A 26,851-nucleotide genomic window follows, 5' to 3' on the forward strand; every position below is an offset into this window, starting at 1 on the left:
GGGTAATATGGTGTAACTGGGTTAGTAATATAGTGTAACAGGGTGGGTAATATGGTGTAACTGGGTTGGTAATGTGGTGTAACAGGGTGGGTAATATGGTGTAACAAGGTGGGTAATATGGTGTAACTGGGTTAGTAATATGGTGTAACAGGGTGGGTAATATGGTGTAACTGGGTTGGTAATGTGGTGTAACAGGGTGGGTAATATGGTGTAACTGGGTTACTAATATGGTGTAACAGGGTGGGTAATATGGTGTAACAGGGTGGGTAATGTGGTGTAACAGGGTGGGTAATGTGGTGTAACAAGATGGGTAATGTGGTGTAACAAGGTGGGTAATGTGGTGTAACTGGGTGGGTAATGTGGTGTAACGGGGTGGGTAATACGGTGTAACTGGGTTACTAATATGGTGTAACAAGGTGGGCAATATGGTGTAACTAGTGGGTAATGTGTTATATGGTTTAGTGTAACATCATTTTATTTGTCGGCTTCTGGTGGAACAATGGGTTTCGCTTCGTTCCCTTTAGTCGAGTGCAATTCAATATTTGTCACGTCCTTGACTGTATAGGGGTTGTTGCTATAGATACTGATGTCATCATAGGATGGGGGTAGGCTGATGTTGTCTTTTTCTGAAGACTCGTAGGTAGAGTTTCCGTGACATTCGTCAAAACGTGTAGACAGATCCACAGTGTATTCTGAAAAATCGATAAACACAATACGTATTTATTTTTATTGCATGACAATACAAATGTACATTGTTCTGTGAGTTAGTTTCAGTCATTAACTAAACTGCACTTTGGCTTGTCAGAATGTGCGCCATCGGTGACTGCAACCGATATGATTGTGACTCGTACATCGCAATTGTTTATAGATTATATTTATATAGATAACTTTAAAGCGGGAGGGTCGTCACCTGCGCAAGCGCGGGAATTGAGTCCCAAGCGACGATAACAACACACGCTAAAACGCAGGGTCAAAGACGCTTGTTTGTAAACAATGAAGCGCTATTGCCAACTGACGCATGCGCAGGTGACGACTCAGGCCCCCACTTTAAATATTGTTATTGTTCGTGTTCGATATGATATGCAACAATTGCACTCAGATGCTGAACAGACTGCTTAGAGGGTGCATATCGACTACTCACTTAATTTGTCGCTGACGGTGTACGGCGTTATCTTCTCCTTTGACTGTTCAGCAGTGCTGCCACAACAACGACGCTTGGCAATACAGGTGGCGACTACAAGTAAAATGATCAATAGGCTTGCGACCACCATGCCACCAATAAACCAACCACTTATTGTTTTCGTTTCACTATGCAAATCATCATACCACGCGTCTGAAACGATTAACAAATTAAAGCAGCACTTTATGTGAGATTCCCGATTTTATTACCATTGGACAATCATCTCAACAAACAGGATATATCGAATGGTTTGATGAACACTCGGCAACCGATCGTCCACCTGTCAAGAAACACAAGTCTAATATTATTGGACTTAAATGTCTACCATGACACGAAGTTTATATGAAAACTCACCGGGTCCGAACTGGCAGCGGTCGCCATAGTAACCATATTTACAGGAACATGATCCGTATTCGCAGATTCCGCCGTGCCAACAGCCACCATCACACGTGTATCGGTCTATCGGGGAAACACATTAAATTTTGACAATTAACATATCGCATCCAGAGACACTAATTGTGTAATTTTCATTGAGGAAAATAATTATAGTTTTACCAGGAAGGTTATATTTTTCACAGTGGTAGATATGTAGACGATATTCGACGGATTTCGGGACATTACATACCGCGTTCACAGTGCGATCCATAGTGTGGAAAACTGCAAACACAGTAGCCACCACTCTGACAATATCCACCATTCATACATCCGCCGCAATCGTCTACTGGTTCTGTACAGATAAACACGTGATAAAAATGGTACCAGTTAACTCATGCACTGCATTGTATTTTATAAAATGACATATACCTAATCTCAATAGAGAATTATTATTATTAGTAGTATTATTATTAGTATTATTATTATTATTATTCATTTTAATATTTGCTTTATAAACAAACCAAGTCTTGCAGTAAAAATAATTGTAATGTCAAAAAATAATTAAAATAAATAATAATTACATAAAAAAATATATAAAAGAGGCCAACAAGGATCTTATTTTAATCTGATTGGCACTGAGGCTGCATTCCGAGATAATACCGGAAAATCGTTACTAACATTCGGCAACGAAATAGAGAAAGAATACAGTAAATACCTTCCTCGTTTTCACACATGTTACCATAATATCCTTTGTGACATTTGCATTCTCCTTCGTCTGTACACTTTCCATTGTAACATTCGAACCGACATTTGTCTTCTGTAATACACGATGGCAGTTAAATTGACTGACATCTGAGAACAACTATATGTCGCATGGTGTGTTATAACACAGAATTTAAAACAATTTGTTGACAAATGCTGAACAGGCCACGCCTCCAACAAAATAAAATATAGGAAGGGCTTTGGCGAATTTTGAAAGAGCAACTAATATTCTTCAACCTGGTATTTTTTATAGATTTTATTTTTCATTCTGTTCGTCCAGTTTAAAAAATATGAGCTGGCTGGAGCCTTCACCCCTTGTCTATTTCTTACACTAGATACCAGCCGATACCCCCCCCCCCGCTCATACAGTACAGTTGATCTTAGTTCCTGGGCTCCCTGTGCTGCAATATGAATCGTCATCACTTCATTTCAATACGTGTGCACATTTCAATACGTGTGTATTTGCATGCCATACCTTGGAGGTACTCGCAGTAGGTTCCATAGTATCCTCTCTGGCACTGACATTCAAGAGATCCATCTATATTAATGCGGCAGTGTGCACCATTTTGACACTGATCACAGGTATACACCAAGTCTACATTCAAAACAGATTGAATAGTGGCACAACACGACAATCACAAATGTCTGCTCGAAATGTCATTGCTATGATATGTTATTGATTTTAAAGCGGGAGGGTCGTCACCTGCGCACGTGCAAGTGATGATAACAACACACTCTAAGAACGCAAAGGTTCATGGGTAGATGCTTGTTTGTAAACAATGACACGCTATGGCCACCTGACGCATGCGTAGGTGGCGACTCCCCCGCTTTAAATAAGAGAAAAACATTGCAATTTTCATTTTTACGCCACTGTATAATTGACGATAATAATCATTTTCACTTCAACAAAAAGGCATATTTCAACACCACTATCAGGAATCTCAGATTATAAACTCACCATCTTCATATTGACAGTAATTTCCATGGTAACCATCCTCGCAATCACAGAGCATACGATCCTCAAAGCACTGACGATGGTGCACGCACCGGTCGCAATAACTTTCTAAAAGTAAATGGAATATGAAACTAGATGTGTCTTATGGCTGTGATATGGCATATGCCAGTATCACAATTTATTGTTACAGAATGACATTGGGCATTGCCAATTTTAATACCACTCTATACATTACTTACTTCCTAGTTACCACCCCGTAAATTACTTGGTTCTTGGCAACCACCCCTTAAATTACTTTGTTTTTTGTTACCACCCCGTAAATTCTCAAATTATCCGGTTTCTGGTTACCACCTCGTAAATTAATGTTTATCACCCCGTAAATTATTTGGTTCTTGGTTAACTGCCGTTAAGAACTTGGTTCTTAGCTAACACCCCACAAATTGATTGGTTCCTCGTTACCATACTGTATTTTACTTTGTTCTTGGTAACCGCACCGTAAATTACTTGGTTCCTGGTCACCATCTCGTAAATTACTTGGTTCTTACATACCACCCCGTATATTACTTGGTTCGTGGTTACCACCCCGTAAATTACTTGGTTACTGGTTACCGCCCTGAAAATTACTTGGTTCCTGGTTACTACCCCGTACATTACTTGGTTCCTGGTTACCACTCCGTAAATTACTTGGTTCCTGGTTACTACTCCGTACATTTCTTGGTTCGTAGTTACCACCCCGTAAATTACTTGGTTACCGCTCCCAAAAATTACTTGGTTCCTGGTTACTACCCCGTAAATTACTTGGTGTTTGGTTACCACACTGGTTTACTTTGTCCCTGGTCATACGAGTTTACTTGTTCCATTATGTAATTTTGAAAATGATAGGATGTGTATCAAAACAGTGGGGTGCATATCTCGTTCTTACCATGGCTGGGTGTAGTTTGTTCTTTGTCTTTACATTCATTCTCGTCAGAATGATCCCCACATTGGTTAAGACCGTCACAAACAACATCATGATAAATGCAGGAACCATCGTCACATCGGAAAAAATCGTCAGGACAGCGACCTGTGTCATCTATGGAAATGTCAGTGATGAATTGTTTACAAGGACAGTTCCGCTAATATTGCTAGTCGACAGTGGACTGGAGAATTACACAAATTACAAAGACAAACACTCACAGGAATTATGGCTTCTGTGACAGCCCCAAACAATATAATTTTTTCTGTAGTTGTTTATTTTCACATTTTTAAAGTAACATTAAAGTTCTGAACTAACTAAATGTGTCTTGTGTTTAAGGTAACCTCATATAAAAACAAAAAGTGATGTCAGAATTTGGTTTATGGCGGGAGGGTCGTCACCTGCGCACGCGCGGGAATTGAGTCCCAAGCGACGATAACAACACACGCTAAAACGCAAAGGCTCATGGGTAGATGCTTGTTTGTAAACAATGGCACGCTATGACCATCTGACGCATGTGGGCAGGTGACGACTCCCCCGCTTTAAATACTAGTAAGTTGTAATGGATTGGAAAACTAAATGTATAAAGAATTGAACTGTACACTCCATTTGTAACCGTGATGAGTATATCATAAATAAATTTGTGGAATCATAGCATCCTAATATGAGATAAATCAAACAAATCTCTGGCCCTGTACCATGGTACAACTAATCACTAGTCATTTTACCATGGTAAACAAAAATCACAAATCTCATAGGACTACTAACAAAACATTCGACTTTTGACGCGATAATCGGACACTGCAACTTAAATAACAAACAATAACGTGAACGTTAAACAAAGGGATCCTACAGCCCGAGGTAGGCCAGACTCAATGGTTCTCGTCACAACGAGTTTCGACCCCCCCCCCCCCACACACACACACACACCATGGAACTATAGTTCCATGCACACACTAACCCTCAAGCAGAAATAAAACACGCCGTACATTTATTAATATGACATGGTTAAACACACATTATGTAAATACGCCTCATTCATCATGGAACCTACCTGGCTGTGTAATCGAAGCGAAAGTACCCAGTAGCTTATCTCCGTGGTACATTTCAGATCGCAGTCGCACGTACACTGTGCTGGACCGCGATATTGAACGGTGCTGCTGAAAGTCTGCTCCCGGACGTCGGATCTCTGCAATTAGAGGAGCCTCTGACGTCGGACCATCGTGGATCTGGAGTGTTGTACCACCACGACCATTTTCTGGTGAAACAAAATGTAAATTATAATCTATTAGTCAGTCAGTCATAAAAAGTTGGCGGGGAGCATGCGTTCTGGGTTATTACCAAACGCTTCAGCGTGGTATTAAGATTTTGTTTTCAGGCTTGGGTGGTACCAAGGTGGAAAATGGTTGCACATATGGGGGGTAATTCCTGGAATTGCAATAGAGAGGGTTCAGGCCGAAATACATATATATAGTGTTTCCATGTTTCGTCTGATATTTCTGTGGTATTCTGCTGCTGTAAATAATGCAAGATTTGTTCCGAAATTCAGTGTGTTGTGTGCACTCCAGGGTTATTCGTTTTTTGCTCAAAACACCCCTATTTTTTAATGGCAGAGTCGAATAGTTTCACTCCCACTGGGAAATCTGCATTGTTACTTGAATGAGAGCTAACTAAACACATTTTCCAGACCGGCGAAAGTGTATGCAACAGCCAATTTTAACAGCCTGTCACGTGATTTTAGTCTGAATGTCAACATCAAAAGAGGCTAATCCATTTACGCAGGTATAACTGGGAATAGAATATGTGAGGGATTGTATCAACAGAGATGTGTATAATGAAAAGTAACATCTATCCTTCTTTTGCATCGCTGAGCATTTCTGTTTTAGTTTACAGGTTTGAAAATGTTGAATTTGCATGATTTGCAATGTGTTTTTTTTACTGAAACTCCCCTATTGACCGAAACCTGTGTTTGAAAGAGAACGGCACACCACGTGATTCGTTTGAATACAATGGTGAAGGCACGCAAGCATGACTTACGTTGTCAGCAGTAGTCGCTGAGCTTCACGCTACAACTTCACTTGTGATGTTGCTTGTTAGCCGTGGATTGAATTAATCTTGATTACCGGTTAAAATGTTGCTTATTTGGCGTTGGTGATCTTTATTTGAAACTGGGTTACGTCGCCAGCAGAAACCTCCTGGGATTTTGATGTTGATGGTTGCGCCTCCATGGCAATCGCTAATTTTACTGCGGGTGGATCTTCCAAGAGCCCTTCGGGGTTTATAAAACTTATTCAACATACATAAAGTTCTCTCAATCGTAGTAGTCCATGTGATGTACACCTAATATGCCAAACATGTTGCTGAACGATTTTGCCAATGAAAACAAGCCGGTTGGCGATCCACTCCACTAAAACAAAACTAGCAATATGTTTTCGGCTGTTGCCATGGTAGGACATGAACGTGAAGCTAACGTCGGTTTATAACTAAAACCGGGCACCGTATACAAAGTTCGCAAAAAAACATTCAGTCCTTAGAAGTCATTTTATTTTATTGCTAGGACGTATGCTGTTGTTAGGGATTGGTCAGTTACTTCGGCCTGGGGGTGGATCAGTAGGGGGGTTACCCTGTTTTTGATTTTGCGAATGGGGGGGGGGGGGTCACCCTGTTTTCCACAATTCACACACGCGCTTATGCATATATATTTTTAAATTTTATTTCAGAACAATAGATTAAAAAGTTAATCGTACAAATGTGTTCTTAATAATAACTATTACCCATATTGCCTATAAATTTGTTGATGCAAAAAATGTTATAGGCTAAATATTTTGGGGTTGAAGTTGACAAATAACTAACAGATTATGCAATGCGGCAGAGCCCCATGCAATTATACAGTTAAATTTTGAACACATCCCAAGTCCATGTGATATCAGATTATTTTATTTAAAGTCTGAAGTCACCATTGTATAAGATATTTACTGGATTTATCCAATTGTAGCTGCAGACGGAAAAACACAGCAATTAGTACAAAGAGCAGTGACAGTTTTTGTTCAGCAAATCAAAAAAGTTAAATGGATTCATGTATATAAATAAATAGTTTTTTTTTGTTTTTTTTACTTTTAAATATGCACATTTTGCTCTGTAAAATAACAAAATCCAACATAAATTTATGCAAAAATCAAAGTGTCCTTTGTTTTCATAAGCACAGACTGTGCTTCAGGTGTAAAGCTTTCCTGGTCTATAAGATATGAAAGATATATTAAATCCAAATTAGTTTTCGAACCGCCTAGATTCAAATCCTCTTTTCCTATCTTATAAGGGCGTTTATCAAGTGAGTACTCCACAGCTTTGTTTTTATTTACTATCTTTAGCAGCATAGATTTCCCTACTTCCTGCAGCCTTTTCTGTAGTCGTTTTTTGGCTTTATGCTTCCCCTCCCCTCCTAAGGTGACTGGTCTATTAAATGCAAACACTAAAAATTACGGCAAACCACGATATTTTCAATGCATATCATTCATTTTGTAATCATGTCAGAGCCAAAACTGTTAATGTTTCTTTGTTTTTCGGGGGGGGGGGGGTCAGCATGTTTTAAAATACATGTATAATGTTAGGGGGTCGCCCACTTTTTGTTGTTGATAGGGGTGGGTCAACTGAGATTTACAGCTGACAAAATGGAATCTGCCGACCCCCCCCCCCAGGCCAGAGTAACTGAACAATCCCTTAAATTTATTATTTCCAACCGATAGTATTTTCTAGATTGCAGGCAGCATTTACAGTTCATTCAAAGTTCAAAGTTGCGTCGGGATTACGTTGATACAGTGTAACAATGTCGGCGTCGGTGATCTCTTACCGGTGTGCAACGTAGCCAAAATAAAAGGCATGAATACAAGACTAATGGGAGGTAATAAATTTGGGGTCGAAAGTATTCAAAAAACAGTTTTTGGCTGTTGCCATGGTAGCTGTGGACCAGGATTGTTTTGCCAATTAGTGACGGTACGACCTGCCTGTCAATTATAAACAAAATTAGCCAAGCCAAAAAAAATCTCAGTAAATTGTTGCCCACACTCAAGCGGATTAGAATGAGCTACGTCCATGCTTTTTAATCATAGAAATGTAGGGTGTGATACATTTGGCGTGAAGGTATTAAAAAATTCAGTTGTTGGCTGTTTCCATGGAAACGGTGGTCAGAATTTGTTTTCAGATTTTACCAATAATAACTTTGTGCCCACACTCAAGCTGAGCAAAATGAGCTATGTCTGAGGTGTTGTATCCAAAATTTGTAGGAGATACATTTCCTGATAACTAGGGTGAAGGTGTGACCTACCTGCTAAGTTTGAGCGAAATCGGCCAAGCCAAACAAATCACAGAAGAATTAATACGTGAAAACACTAGAAATCACACACAGATACAAAAAAATTAAAGTGATTTTAAGGGCAATCCAAGTGGAGCGAATCGCCAATACCATGTTCATTTGCATATTGACCGTGAAAATACCAAAAACATCATTGCATGGGTGATATGCAAATTAGTTTTAGTCAAAATAAGTTACTGCTTAGAAGTATCATTACTGTTGTTCAAATTTCATTTCACTCGGCAAATATATTCATGTACCCAAACGTAAAGTATCGTACTTCTAAATATTGTTTATTTCTGCTATGTTTCGAAAAACGCTTCTCTTGAACGGACTACTTTATTCGCTCTCAGACCTCATTTGCATATGGGGTGTGGAAGTACCGATTTTGATTTCAGGGACGAATCAAAATTAACTGCAGTATATATGTAATAATGTGGAATACTTCCTTTCACTGTGAACATTTTTCCGCTAAAATAAATTCCAGTGAAAATGCCATTTCCCTCATACTCTATTGAGACTTGACACAGCACAGTGAAAATTTGATTCACACCGTATGCTTGAAAACTTTTCATCGAAAATAAATTAAGTGAAATTCTGTGTGATTTCATGAGAGTTGAAAATGAAAAAACTATATGACACCCAACCCTACCACTCCATACACAATGTAACCACACCTCAAAAACATCCTTTCACCAGTGTATTCTATTTGAATTCAGGAGAAATTTAAATAAACAAATTATATGACAACGAACTTAATTATAATTTCAACCTCTAGTTCAGCACTGATTAAATAAACTACCTCGTCTTTATGCCAACTTGAAGTTATTCAATGCCTACACCAGTGACTTCAAAATCTATGTTTCAATTCCAGGAATTTCACTTGCTATTAATTGTATGGGAGTGCCAGTCTTTTATTTTCTATAGTTGTAATGTCAATTTCTTGTGATTACTCGGAAAATGAAGCTGTAACCACAGACCACAGTGCTGCAACTAAATCCTAGTATAAGCACCGGTTAGGCAGTCTTGAACTATGCATGTGAAGCCAGCTGAGAGGTATATCCAATCCTATAGATTTCTCATTGTTTGGTAACTATTTGCTGCAAATGCAACAAAAATCAATATAAAAATATTACCCACACAGCATTCTACAGGTTACTTGTCTTGATTATATTTACTTCAGGGATTCATATCGCGGATTGGCGAGATGCTATATAGGGACGCACGTGTCACCATCAACCTATACATTGACCCCGTCGTGAAAATATCTCCCAACTAAAGAGTATCATAATTAGTTAGTTATCCAAATCCGGGATAACATAATCCCCAAGCACTCACCATCTGCGTGAAAGAACATTTCTTCGATACCGATCGCTAGACCCATGTCTTCGAACCCTCGAAGTATCCATATGTAGTCGGTATGTATTGGTCGCTGACAAGGGTTAGAGGCGATGAATATGGAAGAAGGATGGGCTAAAACTGATTGACGTACTGAAATGAAATACAGGTATATTGTGTTAGTCAGTCAGTCAGTTAGGAAATACAGGAGAATGTTGGCATAGCAACCACACTATATTATGTAATTAATAACTTCCTCTTGACAAGGAGCACTTACCGAACGGCTTCTCTGACCAATCCAGTCTGTCCTCCGTAAAAGTATACCGTGCTTTATAACCGGTGGCTTTGTTCGAATTGCCCTTGGACTTAAACTTGACTATCAGAAACGAATTTCGGGACACGATAGAGAATGGACGCTCATCTTCCGTGAATTCAAACCTTGAGAACCACTCATCACGAATCTAAAACGAGCCATATTAAACGTAACTATAACAATATAGCATACAAGCTAAATGAATACCAATCATTCGGACGTATACTGCACACGTATAATGTGCTGAAATGTCCGCGTTGGTTCATAACAGTTCAACGGTTTTTTATGGCATATTGTATTTGAAGATAGTAAATAATGCGCGCAGTACTGTGGAAGTGATCCAGTGAATAACTTTAAAACTCAGAGATCCCTTCCGTGGACCCCCTCCCCAAATGTGCATTCCACATTCCAAAATGGAAAATATAGACTCAGTGCATGGTCCAATATAGATGTGGTGAGAATAAACAAACAGTAATTCCTTCAATGTCAATTTATGATCTAACATTGTAAACTCTGAGGAATATCATGATTGATTCATAAAATTTCTAATACGAAATTTCAAACGCTGCTTTTGACATCAGAATTTCTTGGCAGTTATGTGATAAGTTAATCCGAGGAAAAAAGGAAATAACATTCAAAATGGCTGCCAATGTAGGATGTAGACAATTGTGTACTCATATTTCTACTTACAGTAATGAAATCTCCGCTAGAAAGCAGGAAGTCGTCAAAGATTAATCTCACGTGACCCCCTGCGACGTTCTGAATGTGATAGGTACAATCAAATTCGTCATCGGTCGGGTAAGGTTCGGGAAAGTTCGGTGAAGTGATGGCTTCATACGAGTCTACGTTGGATTCACTATGACTCCCCTCGTAAACCAAATCATTACATTTGTGTGAGTTGTCCTCTTCGCTACTACTGATACTACTGCGTTCGTTGTCCTCTTCGCTACTACTGATGCTACTGCGTGCGTTGTCCTCTTCGCTACTACTGATGCTACTGCGTGCGTTGTCCTCTTCGCTACTACTGATGCTACTGCGTGCGTTGTCCTCTTCGCTACTACTGATGCTACTGCGTCCGTTGTTCTCTTCGCTACTACTGATGCTACTGCGTCCGTTGTTCTCTTCGCTACTGCTGCTACTGTGTCTGTCATAATGGTCATCGTCGTTACTATGAGAATGCCTATCGTAGTTCAATTCCCCATCGTTACGGTCGACGTAATCAATTTGACCTGTAATAATTCATAGCGAAACAATACAAGTTTGTCATGTCTATACGACCCTGTTTTGACGACGTATCTCTGTATGACCTTTACAATAGGGTGTACCCTTCTATTGCGAGTAGATATTGCTGAAATGAGACTTATTCTACCAATACCAACACGTTTGAATGACATGTACCAGCGTAAAACAATGGGAGCTCTGTATAACCTTTTCTGTACATGTGTGAGCCCCTCTCTGCTTTCCGGGTGCATCTTGGAGCGATGAGACTTGTGCAAACGATACAAACCCGCTTCTGTATATCAGTGACCTATCTCTGTATAGCCTCCACAGTAGATCTGCCCTTTCCCTCCGGCTGCATATTGCTGTAATGGGACTTAGTTTAACGCATTTTTGCGACAACGTGACCCCACTGTATAACATAAAATACGCATGAATTTTAACACTGAAATGGCTGCAATATTAGTACTAGTACTGTCATCTTGAATATGAACACAACATGAATACATGTGCGTATGTATCCTAAGATGTGAGGTTCAAAAAACAAAATGATCACCAGTCGGCCATTTTTAATAAAAGTAAATGAAGTGCACCAGGAGTCCCATAGTATCCGATGTATGTACCGAGTTTGAATAAATTATACATTACTGAGATCTGGTCCCGAAAACACAGAAATGCTTTATTTTAGTGTTTGTTGTTTGTTTTTGTGCTTTTTTGGCCGTTATCCGGCTATCTTGAATCGGATACAGGCTAGATACAGGTGTGGGCGGGCGCATGCACAGAGGTCTTCTCACTTCGTCTAGACGTATATTTGTATTTTTGTTGTGATATAACACTAATTAGGCTAGACTCGTATAAGAATCATAATTGAATAATTCACGACGTCGTATACTTTTATTTATAAGTGTACTAGGATCGTATTTATTTATTTACTCACCCACACATAGCAACGGCACAGTGAAAGTCACTAGTAAACACAGGAGTCTCATCGTGTCAAACTGTAAAATTATAATCAACACTCAGTACGTGCAAATAATCAGTTATAGTAATTCAAGTATTGGTAGTGAACTATCTTTGTTACTCGTTTAAACACGAGCTGTTAGATCGCTCATAGATTGGAAAAGCTGCCAGGGACGAAAATCGACACTTGGAACTTTACCTTACCAGCCACTACATAGACCAAGTTCAATATTGACAACGGCGGTAAGTTATAAATTTTCATTGGTTTTACAGTTATGTACATTTTACAGCGTGACTGCTTTGTCTGAAAATATATCCGGTAATAGCACTGGAAGAGCTATACAACTTAATTTTCAGATTTTATCTTTGTTGTAATCAGGTTCAATCCTGTAGTTTAAATATTCTGGGTCGAGGGAACTTCTCAGCAACGCTAACAATATTCTGAGGATAGGGTAAAAGTGTACTGGTAAACTATATTTAATGAGACATCGGAATTCCTTGGCGGGAAAGGAGGACTCGATCATGATTTACCATAAGATTATCAAATTAATGTGTAGTTAAAAATAAAGAAATCCGTGCACCAAAACTGGTTTGGGGTTTCGTATTGTTTTTGGACAAAGCATTTCTTAGTCGAATTTTAGTCTTACAGACGCACTGTTAGAATACCTATTTTCAAAGTTGTCTGGCAATAGTATGATTGATAGATCATAGTTCCTGTTATTACTCAAGTTTATCGCATGTCTCGATGACATCATACAAATGTATAGGTGTAGACCACTCGAACTTTGTACTGCAAATGTCATGAAACAATATACTAGTAGCAAGTAATATTGTGGGCGTCACAGTCTTTTTTTAACGTAACGATTTCTGTCGAACGGCCGGGGAAGTACAAATTATAATCCATGAAAAAAACAAGCGGCACGTTGAAAATTAGTCGAAAATGGTTGCTCGGTTGAATTGTGTTTGAAGCAAATAACAGATCTCGACCATAAATATCCTAAATAACAATTTTGATCGGAAACAATGCAATTTCACTCAGAAAGTGATATTTGCAGAAACAAAAAAGAGAGCCATTCTGACATATGGATACCTAAACCAAGCAGACGGGCACGAGTGACACTTCCACTGTGTTTCTATAACATGATAACGAGTCGTTGACTGGCTGTCAAAACAATGCAATCGACGGCAGGATACCGTCATGTCACGATCGAAACGCAAAAGAGCCTACAACACAGAAGCCACAGTGTCTATCTTACCTGGTTATTGCGCTGTTTGAAATCGGTTAGAGAAATGCCAGAAAGACGGCTGCTTTCTCTGAAGACGGAAATGCAATGGCGTATCACAACACGTGACACAAAAATAGAACAATCAATATGCCACTGTAGTTAATAAATGACTAAAATTTAAGATGTTATATTGATATAGCGTATAACCAGTCAACATGATATAATGGCAATTCACTCAACATTCCGCACTGGCATTCAATCTATATTCAACAACTGATCTCTGCTCTGTAAGCAGTTATAAATTATCTTTGATGAAAAAAAAAAACTTTTAGAAACGGAACTCTATTATTTGTAAACATACAAACCACATCTACAATCGTGAAATTATTTGTAAAGAATTTTCTGGGCTGGAACGCGTTTGTTCCCCTGTACGTTGAAGGGTAGTGGTCGTGGCGCAGCGCGTGTTTGAATTTCATGTAAATAAACAATGTATTTTACACGCGTTGTATACGTCGCTATGAGTCCCAGATCGAACAGGACGCGACGCGACGACCACCGCCCTTTAAGACCCATTTACTGATTGTCTGAAATAGGGAGAGTCATCTCAGACCCGATTACCTACTCTTTGGCGAGTGTTATTAACTGTACTTCATTTTAGTGACTATTTAATGAAATTTTCAAACGTGGCTGGAATTTGCAGTAATGCACTCCATAGTCAATCTTGCAGCCACACGACACTGAAAGTCGAAATAATTTTTTCAGCCAGTCAGTGCCAATCGACGCTTGTGGGGGCTCTTGACGTACAGAGAAAGCCCATAAAAATACTATTTGCTAATCATTAATTTGTTTGTAGGTAAAACTGTTTATAACTGCTCAAAATCCTGAGCCGTGACGTCATCGGGGTTGAAGAGTGTGCTCTCGTGCACGCTCTAGGACCATGATTAGACAATCCCCTGTGGTTTGGGTATGTCATCGGAGGTACATAACATTAGATTATGAAAAAGTCGACAAAAATGATCATAAACGGGGACAGCACGGTGACACATGCAGTATATATGGATCGTGATATATAATATACACTAGAAGAGTGAAGCCAACCACCACGGGCACCCTAGTCTTACTCCGTATGTACCTCTACTATTTATCCGTATATTCCTAGCTCGAGGAAAGCACAATGTGTGCGATGATTCCTTTAAAACAAGCATTCACAAAAGGCATATAAACATCCAAAACCGATAAGATTGTTGTAAAATGTTGCCTCTAGCGTTTTGGCACCAGACCACTAATTGATTGAGTAACCAAAATACTGGTAATTGTTCTCCACGATGGGATGGTTGTAGTTATGTGCTACTGATTAAACGGATCATGAAATTCAAACTCGTATTCTCATGATCAGCATTTCTGGCCCGGGTATTCAATAAATAACTAAATCAATACAGTGTATGTGACTTGACGCAAGGAACCGGAAACAGCTACTGGTGGCGCTGTATACAATCGGAACCTATTTAGGCATGCCAACGCTACAGTGTAAAGCGCGGAGACACTTTTTAAATTTAGTGACCAGTTTAGTATGCTAGAAAGCGTGTACAATCTTCAAATAACAGCAATAAACAAAGAGGGGTCATGACCGTATATACGTGATTCTGGCGTTTCATAATACATACTTTCTATCAATAATTGCACTTTAAAATAATATTTATGAGATATGTCTACGTCATAACTCGTTTAAGGTTATTAGCATATTGCGTACGCAGTGCGCATTCTTCGGGCCTTTTTTCCGTATTCCACAACCAATGCGTGACCTTCAACACTGTCAATGAGGTTTGTCAAACAAATCTCATTGATGGTGTTGAACGTCGTGTTCGTGTTGGAAGCCCACGCATAAGCGATGCTACCAGATATATCCTCGGGGGCGGAGCTACGTCACAGACGTTCCACGTTGCTAAGACGCGCACTACTGTACATGCATTTCTATGGGCTCTGTGCGCGCTGCTGTGGAACGCCGGTCGAGCCGGTGAAAATTCGAGAAAACAACACAAACTCAACTTTGAAGTAATCCCAAACAACCAAATTCATATATGTTACACACGTAGGGCTAATCTTGTTACACTGTTCAGAGGAGTCTCAACAATCATCCCAAAGTACCGTTTTCTGCGAGTTTTGGGCCTTTGTTTTCACCGCCGCGGGTTGCCAGGCGGTGAAAATGCCCGGATGTCCGCCCCCGAGGATACACACAAGCACCGTCCCTCAATAACGGTGACACAAGCAAACAAACAAGCACACAAACCAAGCAAACGTGACTGCTCATAGCGATAGCAAATAAATTATACATTTCAAAATGTCATACACTGTATTATACAATTACAATTCTGGTTCCCCAATAACTCTGGGTAGGTTGTATTACAATGTTTTACAATTCGACGACTTCCATTGGAAGCAACATTGAACTATTCCTGTACCATAACAAACTATACATCGTTTGTTTTACAGAATAAATTTACTTGTAATAATAATTAATATCGATAATATACATATATCAAATGTGTAAATAATTTTCAAATCTTATTCACATTCTTGACAAAAATCAAAAATTATGTTATTTTAAGTTGTGTCATATTGCAGTGCTGATGCACATAATACTCGTACTGGAACTTACTCACACCCCCCTGCTCCGACTCTGGTGATCACCGTGGTGGAGTACGTGCCCAGCTCCGTGTGCGTGACAGTATGAGGGCTCCATCAGCTACGTATTCTCCCCTCCCTCAATCTGTTTGAATGAACGTATTTTGTACGTTTTGTGGTACAAACCCAACGGAGAAACGTACGCCCTAATGCAACCGCGATCACACAGAAGGCTCGGCGATTTCCGTACCCAATACAAAGTCTTTAAACTGTTAGATTCGGCACTGCATACGGGGAATGCAACAATGGAAATACTGAGATAAGTTGTCCCAGTGTGAAATTAAACAACTACACTGTATTCAGAACAGCAAAACATTCCACGGCCTTAACACGTGTTAGAGCAACAAATATTTAGCCAAGCTTGTTAATATTGTACATTATCACGACGATAGTACGTGCAACGGACAGTCATCCTCGAATGATCATGATGAATAGCCAAATTTGGAAGTAATTAAAATGCACACTTCGGACAGCGATAAGTAGCAATTATTGTCCACGTCTAAACACACTCGCGTGTAAATTACACATGAGCTGGCGAAAAATTTCCCTCGGTTTTGACACCAATATGAAAGCTGAAAATTTGTTGAATAGTGTTGTATTATGCTATTGCAACAGACTGATAGAGATCGGCGCTGGCAATCTGCCAAGATCCTGAATTAACTTATCGAGAATCGAGTCCCACGCCTTTCTGCATGGAGCATGAGCTGGCTTCGCGGAAAAGATTGCGTATTGTGAATTACATCTTCGGAATACGAAGAGATGACGACGATAAAATCACTACATCGGTGAAGTATCTCTCGATGACAAGTCAGACTAGATGCACGGCAAAGCATTGAATGTATCCAGCCATCCTACTCTGTCTTTAAACACTGGACTATTACATATCTGACATTGGCCTGGCAGTCACCGCAAGTTGTTCATGTTCACTCACCGTCCGTATGCGCGAATTGTCCGATGCGCCTTCGAACACAAGAGTGCAGTTGTTATTTAATTCGACTGTGTTTGAGCTAAAACTATAATCCGATGTTAGTCCAGATGCCGAGGATCCTAAATGTTCGTCCGAGGCGTCTGTGTTCGTTTCAAAAACTGCTCGCGAATCATGCGAAAGTTCATCATCATCATCATTATCACGTCTACGTGATGCAATCTGGGAAATTATAATTTCGTCCATGCGAGTATTTAAAGGAAGTATAGACGTGTCAATGTCCCGCTCTTCGGGTTCTGGGCAGGTGACCCGACTTCTGTAATAACGGGACCTTGTCAATGAGAACCTGGGGTCGTCGCGCAAAACCTGTACCGGCAGTGTGATAGCGTCCCCAAACTCCTCTCCAGGTCGACATACGAAAAACTGAGGGCGCTCTTCTGAATCAATGAGAAATCCTTGATTAGTGAGAGAGGGCGCTATCGTCATTTGATTTGAGTCTTCTTGGCTTTGATGCCCAGATCGTGTTTGCTGGTTTTCGACGGCAACATTTTCCGCATTATCCTCGTTGCTATCGGCTGAGTGATTCCCTTCCAAAGAGCTTGAATACGATGGTGGGTTTTCGGAGTAAGGTGGTGGATTCCAAATATCAAGCGGTTCGAAGTCCTGGAATGACATCTCGATATCGCGCATGCGTCTTTCTGATAAGCTGTGTGTTCTTCCACAACCTGTAAAAAAGAAAATAATTATTAGACTTACGAATCCATTCGAATATTTAAAGAACGGTTAACGTGTCGAGAAAAAAAACGCCACAGTAAAATGAACTTGAAAAATACCAGAACTTACGCGAGCTAATACCGCTACTGATAGACCTCAGCCTTTCTCTCGCCGATTCTTTGTTGGGATTCCACGTAATACACACGCAACACACGAGGATGGATAACACCAGTATTCCAAGTGCCGCACCACACACTATTATTGCGTCAGTGTAAGTAGGAGGGTTGAATGTATCTGGCGAATCAAAAAAGATAATATCACACAGATTTAAATAGACTAAACAAAAAGCTGACCACTACGGTTTTGTGAGGTGCTCCAAGCCTTTTTCTGACGATGGCAGCACATAATATTAGGTAAGTAGTTCAGGTTGTGTGAAAGATATCGATTCTAAAGGTCGGCGGTCGTTGCACTGCGTTCTATTTGATATTGTACCCATAGCGACGTATACAACGCATGTAAAATCCGTTGTTTATTGACATCTAATTTGAATTTGCGCTGCGTGACAACTCTTTAAAAGGTGCAAAATTAATGTCAGAAATGTCCGAGGCAGTTACACGGTTCCGAGTCAGTTACACGGTAACACATGTACAATGATGTCAATTAATTTCCATTTTTTGCCAACCTACATTGCCGATAAGTTGAGTTATTAACAGGGACATGCATGTATTTTTAATTTAAACTAAGAAAACAACAACAAAAAGCAGCGAAATGAACAATACCATTACCTAATTTACCAATGCCCGCGCGCAAAAAAACGTACGACAAGTGCGCCCTCCAGTAGTCCGTAATTTATAATAGCTTGGGTCGCCAATCTCATGCAAGTGTTGGCTCGCTATTTCTCTCAACTTCGTATAGTTTGGGTTTATAATAAACATACCTGTGGCAATGTCAAAATGACGTGCGTTCGTCCAATAGTATTAATAAAGTAATGACTAACATATAAAATTGAATCCGATGCACCTGTGCTAAGTTGCTGATATGCCACGATGGCAAATCCCGGTAGTTAGAATAACAAATTATTAGCTATTATCTTTTATCAAAAAATGACATTGATGTCCCTCTTTTTGATGAGAAGGCATCCTTTGTGAGAGGAAATGTACTGTTATCTGCACTACATTTTTAATGATGGTGTATACTCATTTTATTTTCAAAAATGTTGATTAACTGTGAAATAAGATGTAGAAGTACGCGCCAACATTTTATTTTTTTAATCTTTGTTGTTGAAAATGTCCATGTAGATATAGGTTTAAATAGAACTCAACATAAGTCGTACATACTTTCCGAACCACATAAGGTGCCATAGTTGCCAGATTTGCAGTCACATCTACCAGTTGTCTCGTCACATGTACCACCATTCTGACAACCAGCGTAGCGACAATCTGTAAATAATACGAGACTTTATATTCAAGTATTTATATTTTTACTACGATACACTTATTTTTTTATCAAGATATAATATCAAGAGATGACGACAATAAACAAGTACAACTCAATTGAAGAGTGGGTTCAATAATTCGATAACTTATACATTGGGATTACAGAGGAGATACGGAATGACCCATCATTTATCACAGAGATACAGTATTTACATATCTCCGACCCAGATATACTCAGACAACTATTAAATTTCTATAACTCACTTGATAGCACAAAAAAACGAAAAATAATAAATGCTCTAGCCTCAATCTTATCATTGGTAAATTCTTTAAATTTTCGTATGATCCTTTCGAATAATTTTCTCGATATTATATTTAACACGATTTTTTGTGGTGCGATATTTCCTAACTAGTAATTACATTTCTCAATGTATTCTCTGAGATCTTAACCGTCAATAAATTAGTAAACACATATATCTAGGAATAGGAAAAGACGGTATTTCTTTGTAGATTTTGAAAGGACGTTCGCTCCAGTGAAGAGAGACTCTTTGATGATAAAAGTAACGAGCTCCGGTATTGGTTAAAAAGTGGTTTTATAGGATATATTATAGGATATAGTATCCATATATTTATCAATGAACAACGGATACACTGATATTTGGTTATCGTCAATACTTTTTTGATGTTTGACGGCTCTGTGTTTGAGACTAACCTGTGTCGCAGTATTCCTCGTCCGAACCATCAAAGCAGTGATCTCTTCCATCACAAACAAGTTCCAAATTGATACACCTTCTATTCCGACATTTGAATGTTTCTACGCCATCAATTTCTGCTTCAGGACATAAACTGGTGTAGTCATCTGAACGTGTGAAAACGGAAGTTCGAGATTATATCGTCCGACTGCAGCTTCATATAAGATAAAAGCCACACAACACGGCCGCCATATCAAACAGAAAATAGCTTCATATAAGATAAAAGCCACAGAACACGGCCGCCATATCAAACAGAAAATAGTTTCATATAAGATAAAAGCCACAGAACACGGCCACCATATCAAACAGAAAATAGCTTCTTATAAGATAAAAGCCACAGAACACGGCCGCGATATCAAACAGAAAATAGCTTCATATAAGATAAAAGCCACACAACACGGCCGCCATATCAAACAGAAAATAGCTTCATATAAGATAAAAGCCACACAACACGGCCGCCATATCAAACAGAAAATAGCTTCATATAAGATAAAAGCCACACAACACGGCCGTCATATCAAACAGAAAATAGCTTCATATAAGATAAAAGCCACACAACACGGCCCCATATCAAACAGAAAATAGCTTCATATAAGATAAAAGCCACACAACACGGCCGCCATATCAAACAGAAAATAGTTTCATATAAGATAAAAGCCACAGAACACGGCCACCATATCAAACAGAAAATAGCTTCATATAAGATAAAAGCCACACAACACGGCCGCCATATCAAACAGAAAATAGCTTCATATAAGATAAAAGCCACACAACACGGCCGTCATATCAAACAGAAAATAGTTTCATATAAGATAAAAGCCACACAACACGGCCGCCATATCAAACAGAAAATAGCTTCATATAAGATAAAAGCCACAAAACACGGCCACCATATCAAACAGAAAATAGCTTCATATAAGATAAAAGCCACACAACACGGCCGCCATATCAAACAGAAAATAGCTTCATATAAGATAAAAGCCACACAACACGGCCGTCATATCAAACAGAAAATAGCTTCATATAAGATAAAAGCCACACAACACGGCCGCCATATCAAACAGAAAATAGTTTCATATAAGAATATAAGATAAAAGCCACAGAACACGGCCACCATATCAAACAGAAAATAGCTTCATATAAGATAAAAGCCACACAACACGGCCGCCATATCAAACAGAAAATAGCTTCATAAAAGATAAAAGCCACACAACACGGCCGTCATATCAAACAGAAAAAAGCTTCATATAAGATAAAAGCCACACAACACGGCCGCCATATCAAACAGAAAATAGCTTCATATAAGATAAAAGCCACACAACACGGCCACCATATCAAACAGAAAATAGCTTCATATAAGATAAAAGCCACACAACACGGCCGCCATACCAAACAGAAAATAGCTTCATATAAGATAAAAGTCACACAACACGGCCCCATATCAAACAGAAAATAGCTTCATATAAGATAAAAGCCACACAACACGGCCGCCATATCAAACAGAAAATAGCTTCATATAAGATAAAAGCCACACAACACGGCCGCCATAACAAAAACAAAATAGCTTCATATAAGATAAAAGCCACACAACCCGGCCGCCATATCAAACAGAAAATAGCTTCATATAAGATAAAAGCCACACAACACGGCCGCCATATCAAACAGAAAATAGCTTCATATAAGATAAAAGCCACACAACACGGCCGCCATATCAAACAGAAAATAACTTCATATAAGATAAAAGCCACACAACACGGCCGCCATATCAAACAGAAAATAGCTTCATATAAGATAAAAGCCACACAACACGGCCGCCATATCAAACAGAAAATAGCTTCATATAAGATAAAAGCCACACAACACGGCCGTCATATCAAACAGAAAATAGCTTCATATAAGATAAAAGCCACACAACACGGCCCCATATCAAACAGAAAATAGCTTCATATAAGATAAAAGCCACACAACACGGCCGCCATATCAAACAGAAAATAGTTTCATATAAGATAAAAGCCACAGAACACGGCCACCATATCAAACAGAAAATAGCTTCATATAAGATAAAAGCCACAGAACACGGCCACCATACCAAACAGAAAATAGTTTCATATAAGATAAAAGCCACACAACACGGCCGCCATAACAAACAGAAAATAGCTTCATATAAGATAAAAGCCACACAACACGGCCGCCATAACAAACAGAAAATAGCTTCATATAAGATAAAAGCCACACAACACGGCCACCATACCAAACAGAAAATAGCTTCATATAGAATAAAAGCCACACAACACGGCCGCCATAACAAACACAAAATAGCTTCATATAAGATAAAAGCCACACAACACGGCCCCATATCAAACAGAAAATAGCTTCATATAAGATAAAAGTCACACAACACAGCCGCCATAACAAACAAAAATAGCTTCACATAAGATAAAAGTCATAAAACGGCCGCCATGTCAAACACAACATAGGTCTACATGAGATAAAATTCACACAACACAGCCGTCATATCATACACAATATGGTCATACAACACGACTGTCATATCAAACACAGCATAGGATCACATAGGATAAAAGTCAACACAGGCTGACATGAGATAAGACACCCAACACAGCTACCATATGAAACAAAACATGGGTTGAGGTGGGATAAAAGACACCCAGCACAGCTACCATATGAAACAAAACATGGGTTGAGGTGGGATAAAAGACACCCAGCACAGCTACCACATGAAACAAAACATGGGTTGAGGTGGGATAAAAGACACCCAGCACAGCTACCATATGAAACAAAACATGGGTTGAGGTGGGATAAAAGACACCCAGCACAGCTACCATATGAAATAAAACATGGGTTGAGGTGGGATAAAAGACACCCAACACAGCTACCACATGAAACATAACATGGGTTGAGGTGGGATAAAAGTCATACAACACAGCTGCTATATGAAACAAACATGGGATTAGGTAGGATAAAAGTCATACAACACAGCTGCCATATGAAACAAACATGGGTTGACGTGGGACAAAAGACATACAACACAGCTGCCATATGAAACAAAACAGGTTGGCATGAAATAAAAGTCATACAACACAGCTGCCATATGAAACAAAACATGGGTTGACATGGGATAAAAGACATACAACACAGCTGCCATATGAAACAAAACAGGTTACCATGAGATAAAAGTCAAACAACACAGCTACCATATGAAACTAAACATGGGTTGAAGTGGGATAAAAGTCATACAACACAGCTGCCATATGAAACAAAACATGGGTTGACATGGGATAAAAGACATGCAACACAGCTGCCATATGAAACAAAACAGGTTGGCATGAGATAAAAGACATACAACACAGCTGCCATATGAAACAAAACATGGGTTGACATGGGATAAAAGACATACAACACAGCTGCCATATGAAACAAAATAGGTTGGCATGAGATAAAAGACATACAACACAGCTGCCATATCAAACAAAACATGGGTTGACATGGGATAAAAGACATACAACACAGCAGCCATATGAAACAAAACAGGTTGTCATGAGATAAAAGACATACAACACAGCTGCCATATGAAACAAAACATGGGTTGACATGGGATAAAGGACATACAACACAGCTGCCATATGAAACAAAACAGTTTGGCATGAGATAAAAATCATACAACACAGCTGCCATATCAAACAAAACATGGGTTGACATGGGATAAAGGACATACAACACAGCTGCCATATGAAACAAAACAGTTTGGCATGAGATAAAAGTCATACAACACAGCTGCCATATGAAACAAAACATGGGTTGACATGGGATAAAGGACATACAACACAGCTGCCATATGAAACAAAACAGTTTGGCATGAGATAAAAGTCATACAACACAGCTGTCATATGAAACAAAACATGAGTTGACATGGGATAAAGGACATACAACACAGCTGCCATATGAAACAAAACAGTTTGACATGAGATAAATGTCATACAACACAGCTGCCATATGAAACAAAACATGGGGTGACATGGGATAAAGGACATACAACACAGCTGCCATATGAAACAAAACAGTTTGGCATGAGATAAAAGTCATACAACACAGCTGCCATATGAAACAAAATATGGGTTGACATGGGATAAAGGACATACAACACAGCTGCCATATGAAACAAAACAGTTTGGCATGAGATAAAAGACATACAACACAGCTGCCATATGAAACAAAACAGTTTGGCATGAAATAAAAGACATACAACACAGCTGCCATATGAAACACACTTGGGTTGAGGTGGGATAAAAGACATACAACACAGCTGCCATATCAGACAAAACATGGGTTGACATGCGATAAAAGACACCCAGCACAGCTACCATATGAAACAAAACATGGGTTGAGGTGGGATAAAAGACACCCAGCACAGCTACCATATGAAATAAAACATGGGTTGAGGTGGGATAAAAGACACCCAACACAGCTACCACATGAAACAAAACATGGGTTGAGGTGGGATAAAAGTCATACAACACAGCTGCTATATGAAACAAACATGGGATTAGGTAGGATAAAAGTCATACAACACAGCTGCCATATGAAACAAAACATGGGTTGACATGGGATAAAAGACATACAACACAGCTGCCATATGAAACAAAACACGTTACCATGAGATAAAAGTCAAACAACACAGCTACCATATGAAACTAAACATGGGTTGAAGTGGGATAAAAGTCATACAACACAGCTGCCATATGAAACAAAACATGGGTTGACATGGGATAAAAGACATGCAACACAGCTGCCATATGAAACAAAACAGGTTGGCATGAGATAAAAGACATACAACACAGCTGCCATATGAAACAAAACATGGGTTGACATGGGATAAAAGACATACAACACAGCTGCCATATGAAACAAAATAGGTTGGCATGAGATAAAAGACATACAACACAGCTGCCATATCAAACAAAACATGGGTTGACATGGGATAAAAGACATACAACACAGCAGCCATATGAAACAAAACAGGTTGTCATGAGATAAAAGACATACAACACAGCTGCCATATGAAACAAAACATGGGTTGACATGGGATAAAGGACATACAACACAGCTGCCATATGAAACAAAACAGTTTGGCATGAGATAAAAGTCATACAACACAGCTGCCATATCAAACAAAACATGGGTTGACATGGGATAAAGGACATACAACACAGCTGCCATATGAAACAAAACAGTTTGGCATGAGATAAAATTCATACAACACAGCTGCCATATGAAACAAAACATGGGTTGACATGGGATAAAGGACATACAACACAGCTGCCATATGAAACAAAACAGTTTGGCATGAGATAAAAGTCATACAACACAGCTGTCATATGAAACAAAACATGAGTTGACATGGGATAAAGGACATACAACACAGCTGCCATATGAAACAAAACAGTTTGGCATGAGATAAATGTCATACAACACAGCTGCCATATGAAACAAAACATGGGGTGACATGGGATAAAGGACATACAACACAGCTGCCATATGAAACAAAACAGTTTGGCATGAGATAAAAGTCATACAACACAGCTGCCATATGAAACAAAACATGGGTTGACATGGGATAAAGGACATACAACACAGCTGCCATATGAAACAAAACAGTTTGGCATGAAATAAAAGACATACAACACAGCTGCCATATGAAACACACTTGGGTTGAGGTGGGATAAAAGACATACAACACAGCTGCCATATCAGACAAAACATGGGTTGACATGGGATAAAAGACATACAACACAGCAGCCATATGAAACAAACATAGGTTGAGGTTGGATAGAAGTCACACAACACAGCTGCCATATCAGACACAACATGATCTACCTTAAGGGCTTAATGCAACTTACCTGCCATATCAAATATAACATAAGTGGCCATAATCCCATCATACTGTAGAATTGTGTGCTGAAGTTGTACGAACATCGAATTAGAAATGGTGTCATAGTGTGTGTTGGGTGCCTGCCGTACGTCTTTCGTATTCAATGACTCTATCAGCTTCGATTCAGATGTCTGGCCATCGCGAAGAAATAATTGGTCGTGATTACCCCCTTCATCTGTAAAATGGAAATCAGTAAAAGTAAATGGTGCTGCCTTGGCGGCCAGTGATTTTGTGTATTTCGCCCGAAAACTGCTACTTTCTGAGATATCATTGTCTCGCATCCGAAAGTTCGGCACAATGTTTCACTTTACAGACGTGCGTGCTAAATTAGCGTATTTGAATGACTACTCACATGTGAGTGTAACGTTGTCGAACCTAAGAGAAACTCGTCTTTTCAAAGGTGCCACAATTATCCACGTAAAATCGACAGATTTATCCTGTACACCCATCGAACCAATAAAGATAAAAATACCACCCAAGGTCGTCAGTATATCATTTTCAACTGCAAAATGTGCAATAAATGGCATATTATTATAAATGCAATAATTTAAAGGGTGGTAGTCGTCGCCCCGCCAATGTGCGACATCTGTGTTGATAAACATTGATTTTACCACCATCCAATGCGCTCTTCTATTGGAAATCACAAGTATGAGATTTGACCTGGGCGCGACTTGCACTAAATTATCCTTGGATACCTTCCAATCACCTAAGAATAACCCAATTAAAGCTAGGTAACGTCTCAGTTTGTACTCGTTGATCTGC

At 39.3% G+C, this 26,851-nt stretch overlaps 1 protein-coding gene across 1 annotated transcript; it reads right to left on the reverse strand.

The window, feature by feature from the left end:
- Positions 1-457: 457 nt before the first annotated feature.
- LOC102807984 (uncharacterized) lies at positions 458-13,742 on the reverse strand. The gene is made up of 14 exons (XM_078013314.1): positions 13,661-13,742; positions 12,382-12,442; positions 10,917-11,455; positions 10,191-10,374; positions 9,914-10,066; positions 5,282-5,485; positions 4,195-4,344; positions 3,276-3,380; positions 2,793-2,912; positions 2,271-2,372; positions 1,806-1,907; positions 1,535-1,639; positions 1,142-1,333; positions 458-692 (listed from the first exon to the last, which is right to left on the reverse strand). Exons 2-14 carry the CDS (start codon positions 12,431-12,433, stop codon positions 475-477), a joined length of 2,226 nt encoding a protein of 741 aa, XP_077869440.1. The 5' UTR covers positions 12,434-12,442; positions 13,661-13,742; the 3' UTR covers positions 458-474.
- Between the last annotated feature and the right edge of the window lie 13,109 nt (positions 13,743-26,851).

Source organism: Saccoglossus kowalevskii, chromosome 3 (genome assembly GCF_978046115.1).
Source record: "Saccoglossus kowalevskii chromosome 3, keSacKowa6.1, whole genome shotgun sequence".
NCBI classification, from domain to species: domain Eukaryota; kingdom Metazoa; phylum Hemichordata; class Enteropneusta; family Harrimaniidae; genus Saccoglossus; species Saccoglossus kowalevskii.